This window comes from Triturus cristatus, chromosome 1_2, assembly GCF_964204655.1.
Source record: "Triturus cristatus chromosome 1_2, aTriCri1.1, whole genome shotgun sequence".
Classification (NCBI taxonomy): Eukaryota; Metazoa; Chordata; class Amphibia; order Caudata; family Salamandridae; genus Triturus; species Triturus cristatus.
In genome coordinates this window covers 789,452,107-789,473,257 of record NC_140580.1, presented here as the reverse complement: position 1 = coordinate 789,473,257, position 21,151 = coordinate 789,452,107, and the positions used below count along the sequence as shown (strand labels likewise).

The 21,151-nt window shown below is 44.2% G+C and overlaps 1 protein-coding gene across 1 annotated transcript in view; it reads left to right on the top strand.

Moving 5' to 3' along the window:
* LRRC47 (leucine rich repeat containing 47) overlaps positions 1-21,151 on the top strand; it is a 189,694-nt gene that overhangs the window by 57,934 nt on the left and 110,609 nt on the right. Inside the window, exon 3 of the mRNA XM_085608859.1 lies at positions 1,889-2,005. Coding sequence (XP_085464985.1) covers positions 1,889-2,005 — 117 coding nt within the window. The remainder of the gene's footprint in view (positions 1-1,888; positions 2,006-21,151) is intronic.

The window sequence follows — 21,151 nt, the reverse complement described above, 5'->3', positions numbered from 1 at the left end:
TAAACTCCTTAATGATCCCGTAGCTCTGGTCTTGTAATGTTAATACTGGAGATGACGGCAGGTGATTATAATACATCTGTGCTCTTCGAATGTGTGACTCCTTCAATCCACTCAGCTTGCTGTGATAATTAAGCAAACCGCAAAATTGTGACATTTTTGTTATTTCTCTTAGTGACATAATATTAGACATGGATGTGCGTAATAGCATTTACTAGATCTCATCATAAGACCTATAAATTTGGAATTTTGAGTCAAGCCTTCCTTATTAACCTTGTATGAAGAGCATCTGTAGGAGGCCAGCCAAGAAGATGTAGAAAATGGAGAACGCTAGTGACAGAAAGAAAAAGAGTGAATGTAAGCGACAAAGAAAAACAGTTAGTGAAAAGAGAGTGGGGTTGAGTTATCTGTCTTTGGAAGTTGGAGGATCTAAAAAGGCTCTAGGTCTTTTGTTTTAATATGATTCAAAAAAATATGTATATGAATGAACTGGGTTTCATAAAGACGACACTTGCTCAGAAATTTTGATCCAGCAACTGGATTGAGAAGTATCTTGGTGAAATGTAAAGAATGAATAGCAGCCACAGAAAAACTCCCTTACAGCAATTAGCTCATTTCCAAACAGTTTGCCCATATTATCCTGGCAGTGAGAACAATAAGCCAGGCCTAGATGGTCTTGGAAAGTTTAAGCTCACCCTTTAGTATGTCGTTTATTGACAAAATCTGCAACTATCTCAGAACCAGTCACAGGTTAGATTTCACACATGCAGACGTGACACCCATAATAATGGGTATGTGTGGACTGTTGATTAACATTTTTTTCACTTTTATATGATTGAGTAGTTATTGAAGGTTTTGTGCTTAAAGTATTCTGATTACCGAAACTCTTAAAGGAAGTAGTTTAAGACGTTACTGAATTAATACAACCTTATTACCTACATTTTTTTCTACAGTTTAAGGTTTTCACTAAAGAAATTTAGAACGCTTGAATGTTGGGAACTCCATTGACCAGATATGTGAGAGGGGTGTCAAAGTGCCAATTGTAGCTGGTATTGATCACCTTCTCTAATACTCTAATGCTTCTGTTTCTCCCTGATTCATGTAGATCATTCTTCCCTTCGCAATTGATTAATATAATGCGATCGTAACTCCCCGCCTCAGCGTTTACCTGTGTCACAACATGAGGCGAGGGCCTTCAAAATTGATGTAGCGTGCTCTCTCTCCTTAGGGTTATAGAGTAAACACAGAAAAAAAACACAACAAATGCATTTTAAAGTTTTACCCTTACCATTCACCTATTACACTCAAAATCACCCTGAATGACCCAAGCTCTACCCCCGCAGTCACTTCCACATCTGGAGCCTTCCATCTTAACATTGAGGGCCTTTGTATTCTATCTACAGCTTTCTATGAGGTTTCAAAATGTAATGTTCTATAGTGTCCTTGAGCTCATGTTTTGGTTTAATGTCATCACTATACAAAGTGGACAGAATCATCTACTCCTCTACTTAACTGAACTAGTGGCAAATAACGCAGTACGAAGTACAGGTGATAGAGACCCTCCCATTTATCATTTGAGAAAACAAACATTGGGTCACTGAAATTATCATTCTAATTTTATAAACCGGTATCTTTAAAATATTTTGCTAATTTATACCTCATTGTAGTAATGCTTGTTTCTGATCTCTCAATCTGCCGTTTGTGCAAAGATTACTTTTTTTCAGGCTTGGTTTGTGAATTATATCATGTGTTGTCACTGAGAGGCTCATCACGTTTTCACAATTTGTAGGAAAATAAAAGCAAACCAGAAGATCTATTAGAATCATCCGAGGCAACTTGATTTGATAATCTAACTGTTTTACACTAACACCTTTTTAAACTTTTCTTTTAGACTAAACTTCATGATGACGTGTGTGAGAAAAGGACGACTGCCACTATTGCTACCCATGATCTCCGTTTAGTGAAAATACCCCTGATTTATGATGCCAGACCCCCCAAACAGTTTAAGGTATGCTTGATAACCTTACCTCTCTCTTCTGTACATTGACATTATTGGGACTGGGTGGAGATGGAAAGTCACTTAACTATACCGTTTTCAATATGTCTCCTTTATTTGATGTTTCTATTCTAGTTATATGCCTTGGTTAATTCTTATTCAGATGGTATTATTAACAAGCTCCCTTCCTTACTTTGATTAGTTGGTGGTTGCTCTTATTCTCACGATAATAGTATTTACTCTGATCTGATCAAAAAAGTGTTCTACACCCCATCAATGGTACACAAAGAAACTCCCCTTTTGAACTGCATACATCCCCCACGTTTTTCTTTCATCCCTCTTTTTTTTTTTTTTTTTTTTTTTTTTAAATCTGTTTTATTGATTTTTGATGCAAAGGCAAAGAAAAGGAAAAACAATTACAGAATACACAATTTGACATGCTTCTTTTTTTAAATAGGAGTACTCCCACAATACTTGACAATTCGCAGCCTCAAAAGCAAAATAGTGGGAGGGATCTGGGAACTAAAAAAACATAGAAGTGCTGACAATTTAATAAAGATTGCTAGGGATTCTCCGCCGAATCTTTCATCCCTCCCTTCATCATTTCTTTAATGCAGCAGTAACATTTTGTGATTCCTTCATCTGCTTTTACTTCACTCATTGCATTGGCCATCCGTATTTCCCAGTTCTGTTCATGTGGAACTGGCATAGCTAATTTCCTTGTCTTATGTTCCTTGTCTTATGTATTTGGCCTTTTTAGTTCTAGCTAGAAACAGCTTTATCCGGTTTACAAAATCTATACCAACAGAGGGACAAATGGTCAGCCCCGTGGCCATTGGTTAGTTGTAAGTGGCTTACACATATTAATCATCACACATTCATCAGCTACTGGTTGATTATAGCAGTAAACTATGATGTATACAGTATTGCATCTGCACTGGGAATTCATTGTTATGGTGTATGTGGGTTTTTTATGGTGTATGTGGTTTTGGATAGAGTCTGGCATCCTTTTTTTAATCTGCACAGATGCACAGTATTTCATTGCAAATTCTGTTGTTTCATGAGGAAAACTCTTTTCTTCTATAACTGACGTTTTCTGTTTCATAATTTTGGCGGTGCGCTGTTTGCCATGCCCCTCCTAAAAACATCAATGTTGCTCTGCTATCTTGACTGCCACCTGCCATGTAATGTACTCTGTGAGTCCTGGCTGAGTGGTATTGTGCACCGAAGAGGAACATGGAATCGAGGGCTGCCTTGTTTTCTGTGGTCAGAGGCCCTGTAGGATCAAATTCTGGCAGAGGTGCCACAATCTCTTGTGGGGTTGTCAGTGGCTGAATCAGTGACTCTCATCACTGTTCTCATGCAGAGTCCAACCTGGCATGGTCCACAAGTAGAGGCCCACCAGGCATTCAGTCTGTAATGCTATGACTGGAGCTGTAAGTAGTCTCTTGCTCTCCTGCTTCCACTAGAGTTTCCCCAAGCACAGGCTGGAATGTGTGGCTATGGCTGTAACTGCTCAATCTAATAGGTCTGAGTCTGAGATTTGGGGCGGAGTTGGGGATCGAATTCAAGAGCTCTGGGAGCTGGGTAAAGATACACAAATTGTCCCTATATGCTTGCCAAAAGTCTATGCCCTAAAAGCGTTTTCAAGGCATGCTACCATAAATGTTCATGTGGGTGGCCCAAAGATCTATTGAGCACACCAGTGCCAGCATTGCATAGCAGCAGCATCACATTCTCTTTGCTAAGGAGTGGAGAGCAACTTTTTTTCTTTTTCGTTCGAAATGAATATTTCATTTCTACATGCCCCACAGTCTGAGTGAAAACTGCTTACAAAGAGCAAATCTCTGCGTTTTTAAAAACATTTTTATTTGACTTGTAGCCTATGTCTTAGCCAGTCCAGTTCATTTTACAGACGATAGATTCTCTCAGGCACCCATTTCATGAAAGTGTTTTCTGTATAATTATCAAATCAACTTCTCAAAGGCTTTGGTAAGAAAACCTCGCAAAATTATTTCTCCCAGATGTTGGTTTCCAAAACTACTGTTTCTCTCAACTGTAGATTTACAGACCGCGTTAGACAAGTTTATAGTAACGGTTTGGAAACGGTAAATACTCCGCCTTCCAAATTGTTCAATAGTTTGAGCAAATATTTGCGCACTTGAGAAAAGGTTGGTGCTGTTTGGTTGTCCTTGTAGGTACTGAGGTGCCCTCATTCGGAGTTGCCTGGCTCCGTAGTTCTGCGCCATCTTGAATGAAGGCTCAGGCTGCTTTTAGTGGTTTTAATAAGTTTGTTTTCTTTTCACCCATTTTTAATTTGCCTTTATTTTACTTTCACCAGTAGTCCTCTAGCTGGACCTCAGTTCGAATATTGGTTTGCCCTCGCCTGTTTTTGCTCATTATCTTAATATCTATTGCACCACTTGTGGTGCTCGTCACTCCCCCAGTCACGCTTCTCTAATGACTGGCCTCATAAGTCATTCAGCAGCACGGGCGCACCGAAGGCGCGCCTAAGGCAAGCATGTCCGCGCCTGGGCCTTGCCCAGGGCCCATTCCCCTAGCCATTTAGACCCAGGTCGGGCACAAAAAATGACTCTTTCACGAAAAGCACTGCTGACTCTTAGACCATCAAGTAAGTCTCCTTATAACACTAAAGTGTGCCCTGCTAGTTTACCTTATTCCATCAAAATAAAATTTAATTCAAGTAAAGCTAAATGCCCAAGGTCTGAACTCTCAGATGGTAGATTGGAAACGGAGACCCTGTGTTGCTGACCTAATAGTGATAGCCCCTCTTCTCACACTAATTGTAACTGTTTGTTGTTGAATACAAGATCGTTTGTCCCACATCACCTCAAATTGCACCAATTTGTTTTAAAATAAATAATAAATCCAGTATTTGTAAAGCGCACAGCTACCCATAGGCATCCCGGTGCTGGGGGCCGTCGGGAAGATTAAGCGAGATTAAACGAGCTATTGCCCAGAGTCACATGGTGCTGGACAGACCTGCACCAAGCTGACATTGTGTTTGCACTGAGACCTGGGCGGATCAGTATTCAGGCCCAGAGATTATCGCCCCCATCCCTCTGGGCTGTGATATTTTTTGCCTGGACAGACAAGGGGTGGGGGGAAGGGGTGGGTTGGCAGTGGTTTAACTGCACCACTTTCAGTCTTTACACCAGTGTCTGGGATGGATTTCAAAGCCTTGTTGTTTATGGTAGCATTCTCAAAGATACAGTCTTTTAATGCTATGTTGGTTTATCGTCCTCCCAGGACCCAGATCAGGTTTCGCGGAGCAACTCCGTGCTCTTGTCGAATCGCCCATTTTAAATTCCAATTTCTCAGTCCTGGATGATTTTAACTTCGATTTGGAAAATAAATGAGACCTCGATTATGCAAGACTTATTGATACTCTGAATGGTCTTGGATTGTCCCTAATAACTAGACGACCTACCCACTGTGCGGACGTATGCTTGAGGGTATATTTTCTAATAATCCCAATATTCGCAATCTGTCATCCTTTCCTCTGACCTGGTCAGATCACTGGGTAGTGAACTGGTGTATACTGGCCCAGGACAAAGTAGTGCGTATATCTGTGACTCAAATGTCTCCGGTGAGAGCCTGACATAAGATTCGGCCGGTACAGTATAACTCTTTACTCATGTCCTCATCCACCGAACTCGCCAGTAGTGTAGAACAGAAGGCGGATAATCTTTCCATTTGGATCTACTCCACCCTGGATGTTATTGCTCCAGTTAAACCTAAAATGATATTTAAAAAGGCATCCCTACCATGGCATGATGACTCTTAAGATCTATAAACAAGAGAGTCGCAGATGATAACGAAAATGGTGAAAGAACTACGAGCCTGAAGAGAAAGTGGATTATAAACTAAAATTAGCTGAACATAAAAAACTCCTCCTAGCTGCAGAGGCAATTTAATTATACAGAGCAAATTAAACCAGCCTGCAATGCCAACAAAACCCTTTTCCAAGTTATAACATTTCTTTACAGTGCCCACCATACATAATTCTGCAGCCAACTGCCAGGAATTTTGTGACTTCCTACCCTGTTACTTCCAAGAGAAGGTTGCAGATATCTTTAATAAGTTCACTACCAGTAATTTGATTGCTCAACCAGCGACCCAAACCTCTAATTTAGCTACAGAATACACAAGGTTTATGAGCTTTGAGGCCCCCACAGCAAAGCAACTGAGGAAATGTATCCCTTCTATCAAATCTGGTGGCCCCACAAGACCTCTGCCCACCTATGATAATGCATATGGTTACAGAACCAGTGGCACTGCATTTAGCTAATATTTTGGCTGCAGTTTTCATAGAGGGGGTTTACCCTTCTCAGTGGAAATCAGTCTCCGTTATTTCCCCCCTAAAAAAAAAACGGAAAAAAAACTCCCCTCAATTTCACATATTTGAACAACTATCGCCCTAACTCTAGGTTTCCTTACTCTGCTAAACTAGCGGAGAAAGTGATGAATGAACACTTAGTCTCTTTCATTGATGATAACCATCTTCTGGGTGATATCAAGTTTGGATTTAGGAAAAATCATGGTACTGAATCCGTGCTGGTGATGGCAATAGAGGAAATCAAAGCAACTTTTGACAGAGGAGGGAATGCTACTTTGGTCCGATTGGACCCTTCTGCTGCGTTTGATATGGTCAACCATGCTAAATTGGTTGACCGTATGCAGAGTCTGGGAATAGGAGGTCCTTCACTTTCTCTCATACACTTGTTTCTTGCTAACAGGCAGCAGGTAGTGGCAGTAGGAGAGTTCACCTCTAAGTCTTACTCTCTGCCATGCAGAGTCCCACAGGGATCTTCATTGAGCCCTACGATGTTTAATTTGTATGTCACTCCACTAGCCATGCTTATAAAATCTTTTGCCCTATCCCTGGCATCCTACGGAGTGTCACTGTCAAAAGATGGTCAACTCTGGTTTTAGGAATGGTGTGAGCAAGGTGAGTCAATGGATGGATGGTAACAGTCTGAAATTAAACTCATCAAAGACTAAGGTAATTTTATTTGGCAATAACCCATCCTTTTGGACGCCAGCTTGGTGGCCATCTGAATTGATCTCTCTCCCCACCCCAGTGTCTAAAGTAAAAAACCTGGGAATAATGTTTGACAATGAGCTGAAAGAACAAGTTTACAAAGTCACTTCTGCCTCTTTTTGCTCCTTAAGAGTAGTAAAAAAAAATAGAGAAATGTCTTCCCTTTGAGCTTTTGGAGACAGTAGTCATTTCTCTTGTATTGGCAACACTGCAATAGTCTCCATCTCAATCTGTCAGTAGGCTCACTGAGCACACTTTATTTTTTATTTTTAAATCACCAAAGTTGATTCAGCTGGAGGTGCCATCATGAAACTTCACTGGTTGTTGGTCAGGCAACGTATTGTCTTTAAGGCCCTTTGTGTAGGGTACAAGACCCTGCATGGGCAAGGCCCTTCTATTTTTAAGAACAGTTTGAGGTGGTAAACCCCTTCGTTCAAGTTCTGCCAATAACCTGGTAGTTTCCTCTTTTAGAAGGACCACTTGTTTCTTTAGGTCCACAGTCCTGCTTTGGAACAGCTTGCCGTTAGAAATTAAAACAGCTCCCTCTCTATCAGTTTTTAGAAAGTCCTTGAAAACCTAGCTCTTTGTCCAGAAATAGGAGATCAGAACATCATTTCCTTGTCTCTTCTAGTGCCAAAACTCCTCTGGGCATTAGTTTGCACTTAATAAATTAATTGCTCATTCATTCACTCACTCTAGGCAACTACTCCGCTCTTCATTCAGTATGCTTTGAACACAAATAGCAGTGATTTTGTTCTCACATCTAGATAAGTCATAATTTGTCAGTGATGTGCCCTCAGTTGCCATTCATTGTTAGAGTGATACTAGCCTTTTTGTTTTCCTAACTATTGAGTCTTCAGTCCCTCTGTAAGAAAACAGGGCTTTTTGCAGATGTCCTTTGCTCGTTTTGTTCCCATTTGGACTGCTACATGATGGTTTTTCAACTCTGACAGTGCACTGAAACCTGTTAACCAGACTCCAGAGCTAGTGCTTTCTCCCTACAAGTGACGCGTCATTGACATCCCCAATTGACAGAGACCATACCTCTCTTATAAGTACCTGGTAAGTGGTATTGTGGCACCCTCAGCATGGGTGGTGTAGGGGTACTTGGGGCCTGCAGCACTGGTTGTGCCAACATGAGTGACCCAGTTAAACAGATGACATCTGGCCTGCCATTTCAAACTGCAGGAACAATGTTCATGGCTCCATTTCGACATTGACCTTCCCATGTGTGACAGGGGCACAGCACTGCTTTTAAGTATATGTCACTCACTCCCAGAGAAGGTCTCTTGTACCCTGGAGGTGGGGTGCAGTATATTAACAGTGTATACATGTAATTGCAAGCTTATGTCTCTATAGTGGCTTTACCATTAAAGTTCACTATAAGTGATAGGTGGTCCATTGCATAACATGGGACTTGCACCCAGGTTGCTAGCTTCATTATGGTATCACCTAAATAGGTTTGGTTTGGTGTCAAACAACGTGCCTGCTCTCCCCTGGCATGAATCTGGTGTCAAGGGATGGCTGGCATGCACCCAGGTGGCTACCAACTGGTTGGCCACCTGGTTACCGTAGCTGACATGTGTTTTGGGTGGCAGGCCCAAGTTTTCCTGCCCCACCTACCGCCATGGCAGGCTTCTGACCTTGTGCCAGGCAGTGTGAGCACTCCTAGGAGTCAGAACAAAGGCTTGGGCAGGAAGGAGGTCACACCTCCCTCCTCCCATGCGGGCTAATGAAGTGGCACATCAGTGGGGTGAGCCTCAAAAACTGCACTGCCTCTGATATGTATCTGGGCTGTCCTCCTAAGGATGCCACAGCCCTCCTCTTGCCCAAGGTGCTCTTGGACCCTGGCAAGGCAGGAAATTGAGTATCCAGGAGATGTACACCTCCATGAATGCTGGCCTATCCTCCAGGGTGAATAGCCTGATATGTACACTTAAAGTTGATTTCTACCATCTTTAGAAGGGCAGAAATAGTGGGCTCCGGGTACAAAAGGTGACCTACATGACCGGGTGTGGTCATCTCCGAGCCGGATTAGCTGTCAGGGACTAGCTGCCTATTGGCTACTAGCTCCCACACCCCTAACTCCCCTAAATTTAGGATTTAAGGGACCCCCCCATCCCGACACCAGAACCTCAGTTCTGAACAACTTACTTCAAAGAAGGACCAAGAGTAGACCCGTGTCACTGACAACAGGATTTCCCCCACCAGCATAAAGCAAAAGAGGAATATTGTGTCCCTGAGGCAATAGATTTGGAACTGAGTGAATGTTCTTCCTTGTCTAAAACGGGGCACTTCTGAACTGAGGAATTCCTATGGAAGCCAGAAGCACCCTCAGACTCCCCTGGATTGGTTCTACGAGTCCCCTGCAAAGTGCTGGTAAATTGATGCTTGGTATCCATAGAATCGCTGGTCATTGGGACCTCCGAGGAATCTCCCAATATTTTATGGTGTAGTGGATTCTGGAAGTTGTAATTTGGCTTTCAATGAAGTTTCAAGCAACTACCACGCTCCCTTGGACCTCCAGACGTCTAAATTCCTTTAAGTTATTTTTTTTACCACTACCAAGACTTGTTTGTCACAAGTCCGATAACTGACCCCTTAACTCTGTGCTGCATTAAGAGGTCGTTTCACAACACGTTCGCCATGGCGTCAGCAGTGACCCTGCTATGTGATTTTGCATCCCCTTTTTGGCTGCATGGTCTCTGTGGGAAAAGCCGCTTTATTGCGGGTCCAGTTTAGGACCACTTACATCCAGGACAACTACTGCACTCGGGCTCCACAGGCCAGGTAAATTTGAACTGGCGGTGGCCTGGTCCTGGGACCCCCCACCTCCTCTACCCTGCGAGGGTGGAACACAAATCAACCTCTAAGTGACCGTTTGTCACTACTAGTTTTTGCCGTTGCCTGCAATGTTAAAAGACAGCTGTATTTAATTCACTTAGTTTCCATTACTTTGAAAAGCCATAACTCCGGTTATATGTATGCTAAAAAGTTCATTCTGGTGTCCAAAATTATATAAAAATAAGCTCTATTCTTATAAATTGGTGTCTGATTTCTATTGAGTCATCTCAATCATTTATGAACCATAATGGTAGAGTAAAATGCTTAACAGATGTTCCTCCAGTAAAGCCTGACTGCTATTTGCCACACTACCAGGACTGAGCTAAGAATTATTATTGTGAATCCACGGATCATCTTTGAGGCCTTGCGATAATATTGCATGGTATGGTTTCCATAACCATACTACATAATACTCCACTTTGCTACAGCCTCTATAGCCTGCCTAATAACAACTTAAGGGCTTACCATTTTTCCTATTTCAGGACCATATATGGCTCAAATTACTTCACTCTCACATTTCAAAGTTATGTTTTGCGACGGAGGCGTCTTATCCTGTTTTGGTTTAGTTGCCAAAAAACAGAGGTTTTGGTGTATGCTATACTAAACTTCTTAGAAAGCACCATTTGTTTCTAATGTTTATAAGTATTAGATGAAGGTCCGGAGAATTGGAAAAAAAAAAGCTGCTTACTTGCACCAGAGAGTAAGAAATATATCCAGTCACGCTGAATTCCAGAGAACAATTAAGACATGGTTGTCCCAGGTCTCCTCCAACCCTGCGAAGTGAATCGCACTACGCAACAAGAGGCAACAAGCTTTAAGCCAATAAAGCAAGTTTTTAAGAAGGAACCAATGCCTAGTAGGTCATTAAGTCCATATGGACGGAGGGCATATACTAGAACGGTATGTAATAATAAATCACTGTTTTCTCGAACTGTGACTCTCTTTTGAGAAACAGACTTGCAACACTGAGTTGAGTATGCAGCAATAAGACTGAAGCATTCCCTCTAGCCTTCAAGGATAATACTTTACCCTTCCAACTACTTCTACTGGGAGACCTCAACTTCCACTTCGACAACCAACTGGACCCCAGCACGACATCCCTCCTGGACAACCTCCACAACATTGGACTCCGCCAGATCGTGACCGAACCCACGCTCTCAGCAGGACACACCCTCGACCCCCTCTTCACAACAGGAAACTGCATCACCTTCAGCCACACCACCGAACTCCCATGGACTGACCATCGATGCGCACACTTCACCTTCAGAACACCCACCATCCACAGACACCAGCACCTGCTCCCACGAAGAAACTGGACCAGAATCACTGACGACCAGCTAACCTCATCACTCAGCAACTCTACCCCAACCATCGCGGAAAACGACTATGCCAACACCGCAGCCCGAACCATGCACAGATGGATCTCCGACAGCGCCAACACCATAGCCCCCCTCAAGAAAAACAACAACACCCACGCCAAGAAAGCTAGATGGTTCATCACCGAACTTTGGGAGTCCAGACGCACTTGCTGCTGCCTCGAAAAGGCCTGGAGGAACACCAAATCCACAGAACCCCACAACAACTTCAGAGCCGCCACCAACGCCCACCACCAACTCATCAGAAAAACGGGGAAAAAGCGATTGAAGACAGAATCTCCACTCATGCACACAACAGCAAAGAACTCTTCAACATCATCAAGGAGTTCGCCCAACCCACCAGCGAGTCCACCGACATCCCTCCCTCACAAGACCTCTGTGACAAACTCAGCAAATTTTTCCACCACAAAATCAAGAGCATCTCTGATAACTTCGACGAAGACAACCAACACACTGAACCCTCACCAACCACCCCCGACACCCTGAAGCCAGCGATCGACAACTGGATAGCCCTCGCCACCGAAGACGCATTGAAGACGATGAAGTCAATCCACTCCGGGGCCCCCATGTACCCCTGCCCCCTCCACATTTTCAACAGAGCCACCGACCCCATCGCACCCACGCTCTGCCACACCATCAACTGCTCCCTGGCAACCGCCTCATTCTCAGACGACTGGAAATATGCTGAGATCAACCCCCTCCTGAAGAAACCCTCGGCGGACCCCACCGACCTCAAAAACTACAACCAATCTCCCCACCCCCGTTCCCAGCGAAAGTCATTGAGAAAGCCATCAACAGACAACTCGCAACATTCATCAAAGAGGTCAACATCCTCGACTCCTCCCAATCTGGCTTCAGAAAAAACCACAGTACGGAAACCACCCTCCTCGCCGCAACAGACGACATCCGTACCTTACTGGACAAAGGAGAAACCGCCCTCATCCTCCTCGACCTCTCAGCGGCGTTCGATACAGTCTCTCACCGCACCCTAATACGCAGACTCCATGACGCAGAGATCCAAGACCAGGCCCTCGACTGGATCCGCTCCTTCCTCTCCGATAGAACGCAGCGGGTCAGACTCCCCCTTTTCCTCTCAGACCCTACACCTACCAACTGCGGAGTCCCCCAGGGGTCCTCCCTCAGCCCTACACTCTTCAATGCCTACATGGCTCCCATCGTCAGAACCTACGGATTCAACATTGTGTCATATGCCGACGACACCCAACTCATCCTCTCCCTATCCAACGAACCCAACACCACCAGATACAACTTTCGAGAAGGCATGGAACCCGTCGCCAAATGGATGAAAAACAGCTGCCTACAACTAAACACCATCAAAACGGAAGTACTCATCATGGGCCCAAACCCAGACGCCTGGAACGACACCTGGTGGCCCCCCGCCCTCGGAAGCCCGCCCACCCCCACGGACCACACACGCAACCTGGGAATCATCCTGGACTCCGAGCTCAAAATGGACCGCCAGATCAACTTCGTCTCGTCCTCCTGCTTCCACACCCTCCGCCTCCTACGTAAGACCTTCAAATGGATCCCCCTCGAACACAGAAAGACTGTCACTCACGCCCTGATCACCAGCAGGCTCGACTATGGCAACGCACTCTATGCCGGAATAAACAAAAACCTCACCCGCAAGCTACAGACGCCGCCGCAAGACTGGTCCTCAACTTGCCACTGTCACTGTCACATCTCCCAGCACCTGCGCACACTCTACTGGCTCCCCATCGAAGCTAGAGTCACCTTCAAGATGCTAACCCACGCTCACAAGGCCCTCCGCGACACCGGACTAGCTTACCTGAATAGCCGACTCAAATTCCACGCACCCCAAAAGACCCTACGATCAGCCCAGCTCTCCTACGCCGTGGTCCCCCGCACCAGAGAGACCAGATCGGGAAGCCGCTCCTTCTCCTTCCGCGCGGCCAGAGCCTGGAACGACCTTCCGCTCCACCTCAGACAGATAACACCACTCCCCATCTTCGCAAGAAACCTCAAAACCTGACTCTTCGACAGACCCCCTCCTTGATGGACTGGAACCTGCGAACCCCCCAGCGCCTTGAGACCCTTACGGGTGAGTAGTCGCGCTTAACAAACACCTGATTTGATTTGATTCCAACATTAGGCGTACTATACACATACACTCTGCTAACCATGTATACAAGCCCCTGGGGTTACAAAGCAGGCATAGATTGTGCAGCTCTTAAAGCCTTATCAGTGGTAGTAACACACTATCAAAATGTAAAAACTATACCACAAAATACATATCTAATCTTCCTCGTGGGTATTTTCTTGCTGATAGAGTCATCAGAAAGGAATCAGAGTATTTTAAAGTCCTCCTAGTTTGTTTACTACAGTGCCAAAATGAGCTCTGACTTCAGCAGCCTCTATGCTGCATTGTGGGAGTTTGGTGACTCTGTTGCTTTATATTGACAGGAGCATTGCATCTATTTTTAGCTTTGTTTGTTTATGGTTAGTAAGATTTATTTATCTCTGTTGAAACGTTCTCAGGATCCCAGCACATGCACAAATACATTCCTTTGTTTATAAATTTTGTGGAGATACCCCTGATGGAGAACTGGTATACCAAATCAATAACGTTTTCTTCTGCATCAAATACATACTATCTTCAAACCTAGATAACTGCCACCTTATGAAAAGGTAAATTAAATTGCAAGAGAATGCTGTAGAAACGTTTACTCGTGCTAGCCCATCTAATACAAAAATAGAGATATTTAATTTTGCATCCAATTCCAGCTATTTAATTCTGTGTTAGAGCTGCTTTGTAATACTTAGTTCGTTAGTAACTACATTCACTTATTCGGTATTCCACTGCTTATCTGGATTTGACATATTTTGATCTGTTAAACCTGGCCCATAGTTTCATATAGTTATGTGTTACCATTTAACTTCAATTTAAAAGCTTTAATTTTTTTTTTTAAATCCCATGCATTCCACTCCCCCAACTTTTTATTCAGATATTTCTATGCCTTTTGCTTATTAAAGTAAAACTTGAAAATACTCAGAGGACATTCCGTGTAACTGTCAATGTTTTCTCCCAGTACCATACACCAGCCTATAAATCAGGCAACATTTGTTATATTTGCTACTTAGGCGTTTAGTGGTGAGGCGAATAGCCCTAAACGTTCATACCACAAAAGAAGGATAAAAGAAGATAAGTATTTAGTTTTTGTCGAAGTTTTTTGCCCTCAAATTCTGTACATTCATTTTCATGGGCATACGTGCTGACCAGATGTGCGTTCTTTCACATTGAGAGCTGGGCACCATTTATCTTGCATCGTAAATATTAATTGAAATGCTAACTAGGAACTCAAAGTAGAACTTTCAATGCCACTGATCCAGGGAAGCTGATACAGATAGAGTGGCAAGTAACAGAAAACCAGCCTGGGTAGGAGGTCATACGCTAACTCACCGGAGGGTGTATGTATAACTGTGTATTTCATTACATGGCTGCCAATTAAAAAATAATGGAACTTCTCAAACAGCAAAGATTGTAAGTTTTCACAGATAGCTCACAAGTGAAAATTAAATTTGAAGCGCACAGTTTGTGTTCATCGTGGCTGGGCCTGCTGCTCCGCTGCCATTTAATGCTGAGTTGAGCTCTTATTGATTTTATGCTTGGATGTTGCTATTCATGCTTAATGTTTTTCATTACCTACATTACTTTGTGAATTGCAGAACGTGTGTTTGGAGAAGGAAAAGCTTTCTTACCCTGGAAGCCTTTCAAATCATAACGAGAATTTTTTAAGTTTCCACTTTGGTACCTCCTTGTTATAATGGGTAGCTCTTCTCCAATGACCATACAGGAAGTTCATCAGCAAATCCTCTAAAATGTAGTGTTTTTCACCTTGACTGATCTCTCTAGTGTTGGTGTCCATTTCAGCTTGGAGGAACACACAAACGTATTGAAAAAAGTGATGGATGGAATGCTTGAATTAATCTCAGCCATTGATAACTATTCAAGTTACTTCCCAGTGCATCGTTATTTTGCAGTTTGGACCCAGCCATATGCAAATCAGCTTTGACCCTAACCATGGCAAAACCAGTCCTAGGTTGCTTGTCTGGTTCATGGATGATCTGTCCTGGCAGTTCGGGCTAGACTGTTCCCATTGGAGCTGGGTTAAGACTGATTTGCATATAGCGGAGTCTAAATGGAGGTGGCATGGTGTGCAAAATATCAATGGACTGGGATGCTACCCGAGTTATTACCAGTGGCTGAGATTAATTAAAGCATTCCAACACTTTTTTTGTATACTTTTGAATTTCTGCTTTTAGCCACCTTTTACCTAGCCCAATGAATTTCTTGTTAATGTTGTCCTTTTATGACATTAAAAACCTTTGAATATTTAAGCAATACCATTACATAGATGTTGGCCCTCTTGAAATTATATGCCGGCCTCATAGTACAATTACAGCTTGCAACACCTGGTTCCTAACTGTCAATAATTGGGTACCGCTTTTCATTTACCACTGGTATCCCAGGCCCTTGGACACTATTGCAGTCCAGCTAGAAAACCTAGTTATCGCTTTGCAATCTTAAATCTCCAGTGGTCATTTTGTGGGCTCCTCTATTTCTACCTTCAGTCTCTGCCCCTGCAGCAGTTCACTGGGTACACATCCTCCATCTCTGGAACTAGCTAATTTAGATTTTTATAGACCTGCGATATTCTTAGCTGGAGAGGCTGGCCCTTTCAGAATTAGAAGTGGCGGAATTCCACCCATAGTAGTTAATGCTCCAGGTGCAACTCCATAATTTGTTAAGAGTATTTGAAAACTGGCTACAGGGTGGAGCTGTCGAGAGGCTTATGTTGCCTGCCTCAGCCCCAGTGTGACAGAAGTCTTTCCTTCTGACCCCTGCCATTGGTTTGTTGAAAGACATCAGTGGTTGCGTTGGTTCCGTGGCCACATGATTCCTACTTCTAACTCTTATGGTTCTTGTAACAATTTCTTGGGAAGACACAGTTGGTCCTAGCTGATAAGATATTGGTGTCCGTCCAGTGGCACCTGTCTCATTGTAGCCGATACCACTGGAAAACATTCACAGCAGCTTTCCAAAGTAAGGGTCCATACATTTTGGTACACTGGTATACCTGTGGTTGTGTTAGTAGGTGTTGAACGCTCCTACATCAGACTCCTCTGTGTAAAAAAAACAAGAAAAAAACACCTTGAAGACCAATTGGATGCTAAACTTGGACAGACAGTTTTCTGGAACTGAAAACGGTGGAGGTCATCTGTAAGCTTGTGGATACCCTGCCCACCAACCTCATAGTTCCTCCCCACCCCATTTAGAGGTCAGGGAAGTGCACCAATGGAACATCAAGCCCTTTGTCTAGCAGCCCATCGATCACTGGGCTACCAATTCACAGTGATGGTAATTCTGCTCTGTTTATGGCCGGTGACAGTCGCTAAATTTCCCTGCCTTCAACCACCTTTTGATCATGACAGTCCTAGGCAGCGCTTTCAGTCAATGGCCCTGTTGTGCAAGAAGAAACTTTACTTGCATCAGGGCTGTTCATTTTTTGTTTTTCTAAAGCAAACTACCATGTTAGGAGTTTCTTTTAGAAAAGCAGAAAACCCAAACATGGTGCCTGCTCAGCATACTGTTCTATCTTCAATGCATCTGCCACTCCACTGGTTGCACTGAACACAGAGTGGTGGCTAGTAGGCTCTTAAAATGGCGGGCTGGCATCCGAGAAGTAGCAGGCGGCCCACAAGAGTCTCCCGGAGCCTGTAAGTCTCTTGCTACCCTGTAATCACCATTTACTTTAACTAAATGGGAATCTTGTTGTTTTTATGGTGGGCCTTTGGCTGAAGGTATGTTTTGGGCCATTTTGAACCAGCAGCTGAGATGGGGATGCCTGAGCTCACTGAGTTTCAACTTGCAGCTCAAGAACATAGAAACAGAGGGCCCAGACATTGCATAACTCATTTGATACACTGTATTAATTATTTGTCTGGCACATAAGTCACATTGACTTAGTTTTTGTTCACAAACATTAAGAGTGAATCAGTGCTGCCCCATAAGGACATTATGACTCGCAAGCATTAATGGCATTGAAAAACTTGAAAATAGAAAGATTTACAGTGCACATATAATACAATAGATAATCGATTTTGTTGGGTGCGAAAGGTTATCACCTCCTGATCGTGGGTGTATATGAACTAAAATCTGTTTGCGTTGTCCCTTTTTGAGAACAGCTTCTCCTTGGGGCACTACTGATTAGCCCCAACACGATTGATGCCGAGTTAAACTAGTGTTCTTTTTTATTAATCAATTCAGTAGCTCCAATGTGTGTTTAACCAATATTGAAGTGAAGTTATTCTTTATTTTTTAATTTATTCATGGTTTCTTCATTTCGCGTATACATTGTGGTTAAACCATCCATAGTAGGGTAAATCATGAATCCCAATGCATTTCAGGCTTAGTGCCCTTCGTCATGAGATATTATTTCTCTAAATCCCTGACGTCTTGCTCCTTTATAGCAAATAGGTTGATGGATGCAGACGTGAAGAATACAAATGAAATCTTGTTAACAATGATGCAAGATGGCGTCTATCTTTCAGGGAATTTTAATAGCACCCTCTCAAGAGGTCCTGTTAGCTACATTTGTCCCTTTGCACCTCATAACCTGTTTCTGAGCAAAAACGTCGTGCATAACCTCTATCAAAATATTTTAAGTTGTATGTCAGTACAAGGTGGTGCACCTTCTAGCACTTTCTGATTTTCATTGTTTGACATTTTCCATTTTGTTGTTTCTAAGCTTCTTCTCACTGGCACCTCACAGTAAGCGTTGACTGCTCAACTACGTTACCTGTAGAGAGTAAAGTGCCCAGAGGAATTAACTTGATCATCCACCCAGAGTATGACAGTATTGATGCCATGGGACCTGTGGTAAACAAGACTAGCCACAAAGTATTCTGCCCAATAATCAGGGACTGCTCTAAGAACGCCCCACCCCAAAAAGTAGCATTGCACTAACTACAAAAATCTGCTCTGCGATTTAAAAGGTGTTTTACTCTTCCTCATTCACTCCGTGCAACCCACAACCCACATTAATTCTAGCTTAATCCAAACCAACAATTCTCTAACCTTTGCTCTAACTCCAATTGTTATTTTCCCTCTTTAAATTACTTTCATAGTAACCCTTGATGAAAACTGAAATTTCATTCTAAACCTTGTGCTAAGCATAAAATATCCCTAACATAAACCATAATCCTTTATCTTGTTTACCTCACCAAAGACCTCCATTTTGAAACAAAATGTATATTGACTTAAAACAACTTTTCTTTATAATGATATCATTATTGGCACTTGTCTGCAACGGTTTTCTCAGTCCAGAATTTGTTATTGTGAAAATATCCCAAGAGAAGCTGATTCTGATGTAGAGAGGAACCAAGGGTCCAATGTATGAAAATGGAAGTCATAAATAGCGGATGCAAATTGCCCACTGACATTTTGTGACCTGCCTCTCACTTTTCGATGTGTCAATTGAACGCTTCAGGTGGTCTCACTGAATTTGTTCCTACAGGAAGTCCCACAGTTAAACCAGGATTGCAAGATGGCATCCTCCGTGTGTAACAGTTTGTTGTTTACCGTGGCAGTCATGGGGACGCACTTCGAGTTATGTGTGCTGTTGGAGTACAGTGCTGTTGTCACATTGTTTTTGTACCTCCAGACGGGTTCTGTGAAAAACGAATTATATGGGAGTAAAGCGAAGCACCCATGGCTCTCGCCCCCTGCATTCCACCCCTCAGGCCGTACTTCCATAAGCTATCCTGATACCCTTTCGACATGATCAATATTTGCAAGCAGTTTAGTGGATATATAGCAATTAATGGGAGGGGCAAACAAGTGTTTGGCAAAATGACTCTTAATAATTTGAATAGATTTCCATCATCTTTTTTAGGAATTCATAAAAATACCCAGGAGTAGTAGTGAAAATTTGTGGAACGAATAAATATCTGAGTTTTCCTTTAGCTCTCTGCCTAGGTCTACAGATTGCCCGTAAAGATTGTCTCTATAGATCAGCGTGGTGAATTTGTGAGATAGTTTCAGAGCCTTAATCCAAATTATTTTGAAGATTCTTTTAAACCTGATCTGTGTAATTACTAGGGGTGGGCGGAATTTGCGAAATCCACTTTTGCAAATTATCGCGAAAATGTTAAAAATTATCGCAAACACGCGGAAATATCGCGAAGATGCAGAAGTTTTTTTCCCGCATGTTCGCGAGATTTTCTGCATGGTTGCGGCTCGCCAACTTACCCATGTGGTTGCTCGCGGGCGCGGCCATCTTGTTTTCAGTTGTCTCGCGGTGCATGATCGCGAGAAGAAAGACGTGATCGCATGACGTCACTGCGGGCGCCAACTGTCGCGAGACAGCGCAAATGCCTAAAAACAATACAACATCTCATGGAGAACGCGACCGGATCAAGAAAACTTGTCGGCGAACGCAGGGATTCAGGTAAGGCGATCGCGCGCGAGAATGTATTATTTTACAGCACGAGCAAGAAACAAATTATCGCCAAGCCGCGGAATGTGGAAATTTTGACATTTTCGCGCTCTCCGCGGAACGCGAAAATGTCAAATTATCGCAATTTCCGCGAACGGAACGAAATTTTTGCCCAGGCCTAGTAATTACCACCAACGCGAACCCCCCCCCCCCCCCCCCCCGGAACCCGCCGCCGACATCACCACCATCCTCACCTGGAGCCCAATCACCACCGAGGAGACCACCCGCGTCATGAACTCGATCCACTCCGGATCCCCATCGGACCCCTGCCCGCACCACATCTACAACAAGGCCGACAACATCATCGCACCGCACCTCCGAGACGTCAACGCCTCCCTCACCACCGCCACCTTCCCGGAGAGCTGGAAACACGCAGAGCTCAACGCCCTCTTGAAGAAACCCACAGCAGACCCCACCGAACTCAAAAACTTCCGTCCCATCTCTCTCCTACCGTTCCCCGCCAAAGTGATTGAGAAAATCGTCAACGCTCAACTCACCAGCGCCCTGGACACCAACGACTCCCTCGACCCCACACAGTTCGGTTTCAGGGCCAACCACAGCACCGAAACCGCCCTCATCGCAGCCACGGACGACATGAGAGCCCTGACCGACAAGGGAGAAACCGTGGCCCTCATACTCCTGGACCTCTCTGCAGCCTTCAACACGGTCTGCCACCGCACCCTGATACGCCGCCTCAGCAACGCCGGCATCAGAGGCAAGGCCCTGAAATGGATCGTCTCCTTCCTCTCCGGAAGGACTCGGAGAGTCCGCCTGCCCCCCTTCAGATCCACAGCCACGGAGATCATCTGCGGCGTACCTCAAGGATCCTCCCTCAGCCCCACTCTCTTCAACGTCTACATGACCCCCCTGGCGAACATCGCACGCAAACACGGACTCGACCTCATATCCTACGCCGACGACACCCAGCTCATCTTATCCCTCACCGACAACCCCACCTCAGCAAGGTCCAGACTACATGACGGCATGAAGGAAGTAGCGAACTGGATGACAGACAGCCGGCTGAAACTGAACACAGATAAGACGGAGGTCCTCATCCTCGGCCCTACTCCCAGCGCATGGGACGACTCCTGGTGGCCCCCCGCCCTAGGCAGCACTCCCCAACCCACCGACCACGCACGCAACCTCGGCTTCATCCTGGACTCATCCCTCTCCATGACCAGACAGGTTAACTCGGTGACCTCGGCATGCTTCAACACCCTCCGCATGCTCCGCAAAATCTTCCGCTGGATCCCCACCGACACCAGGAAGACCGTCACCCACGCCCTCGTCACCAGCCGCTTGGACTACGGGAACACTCTGTACGCCGGCATCA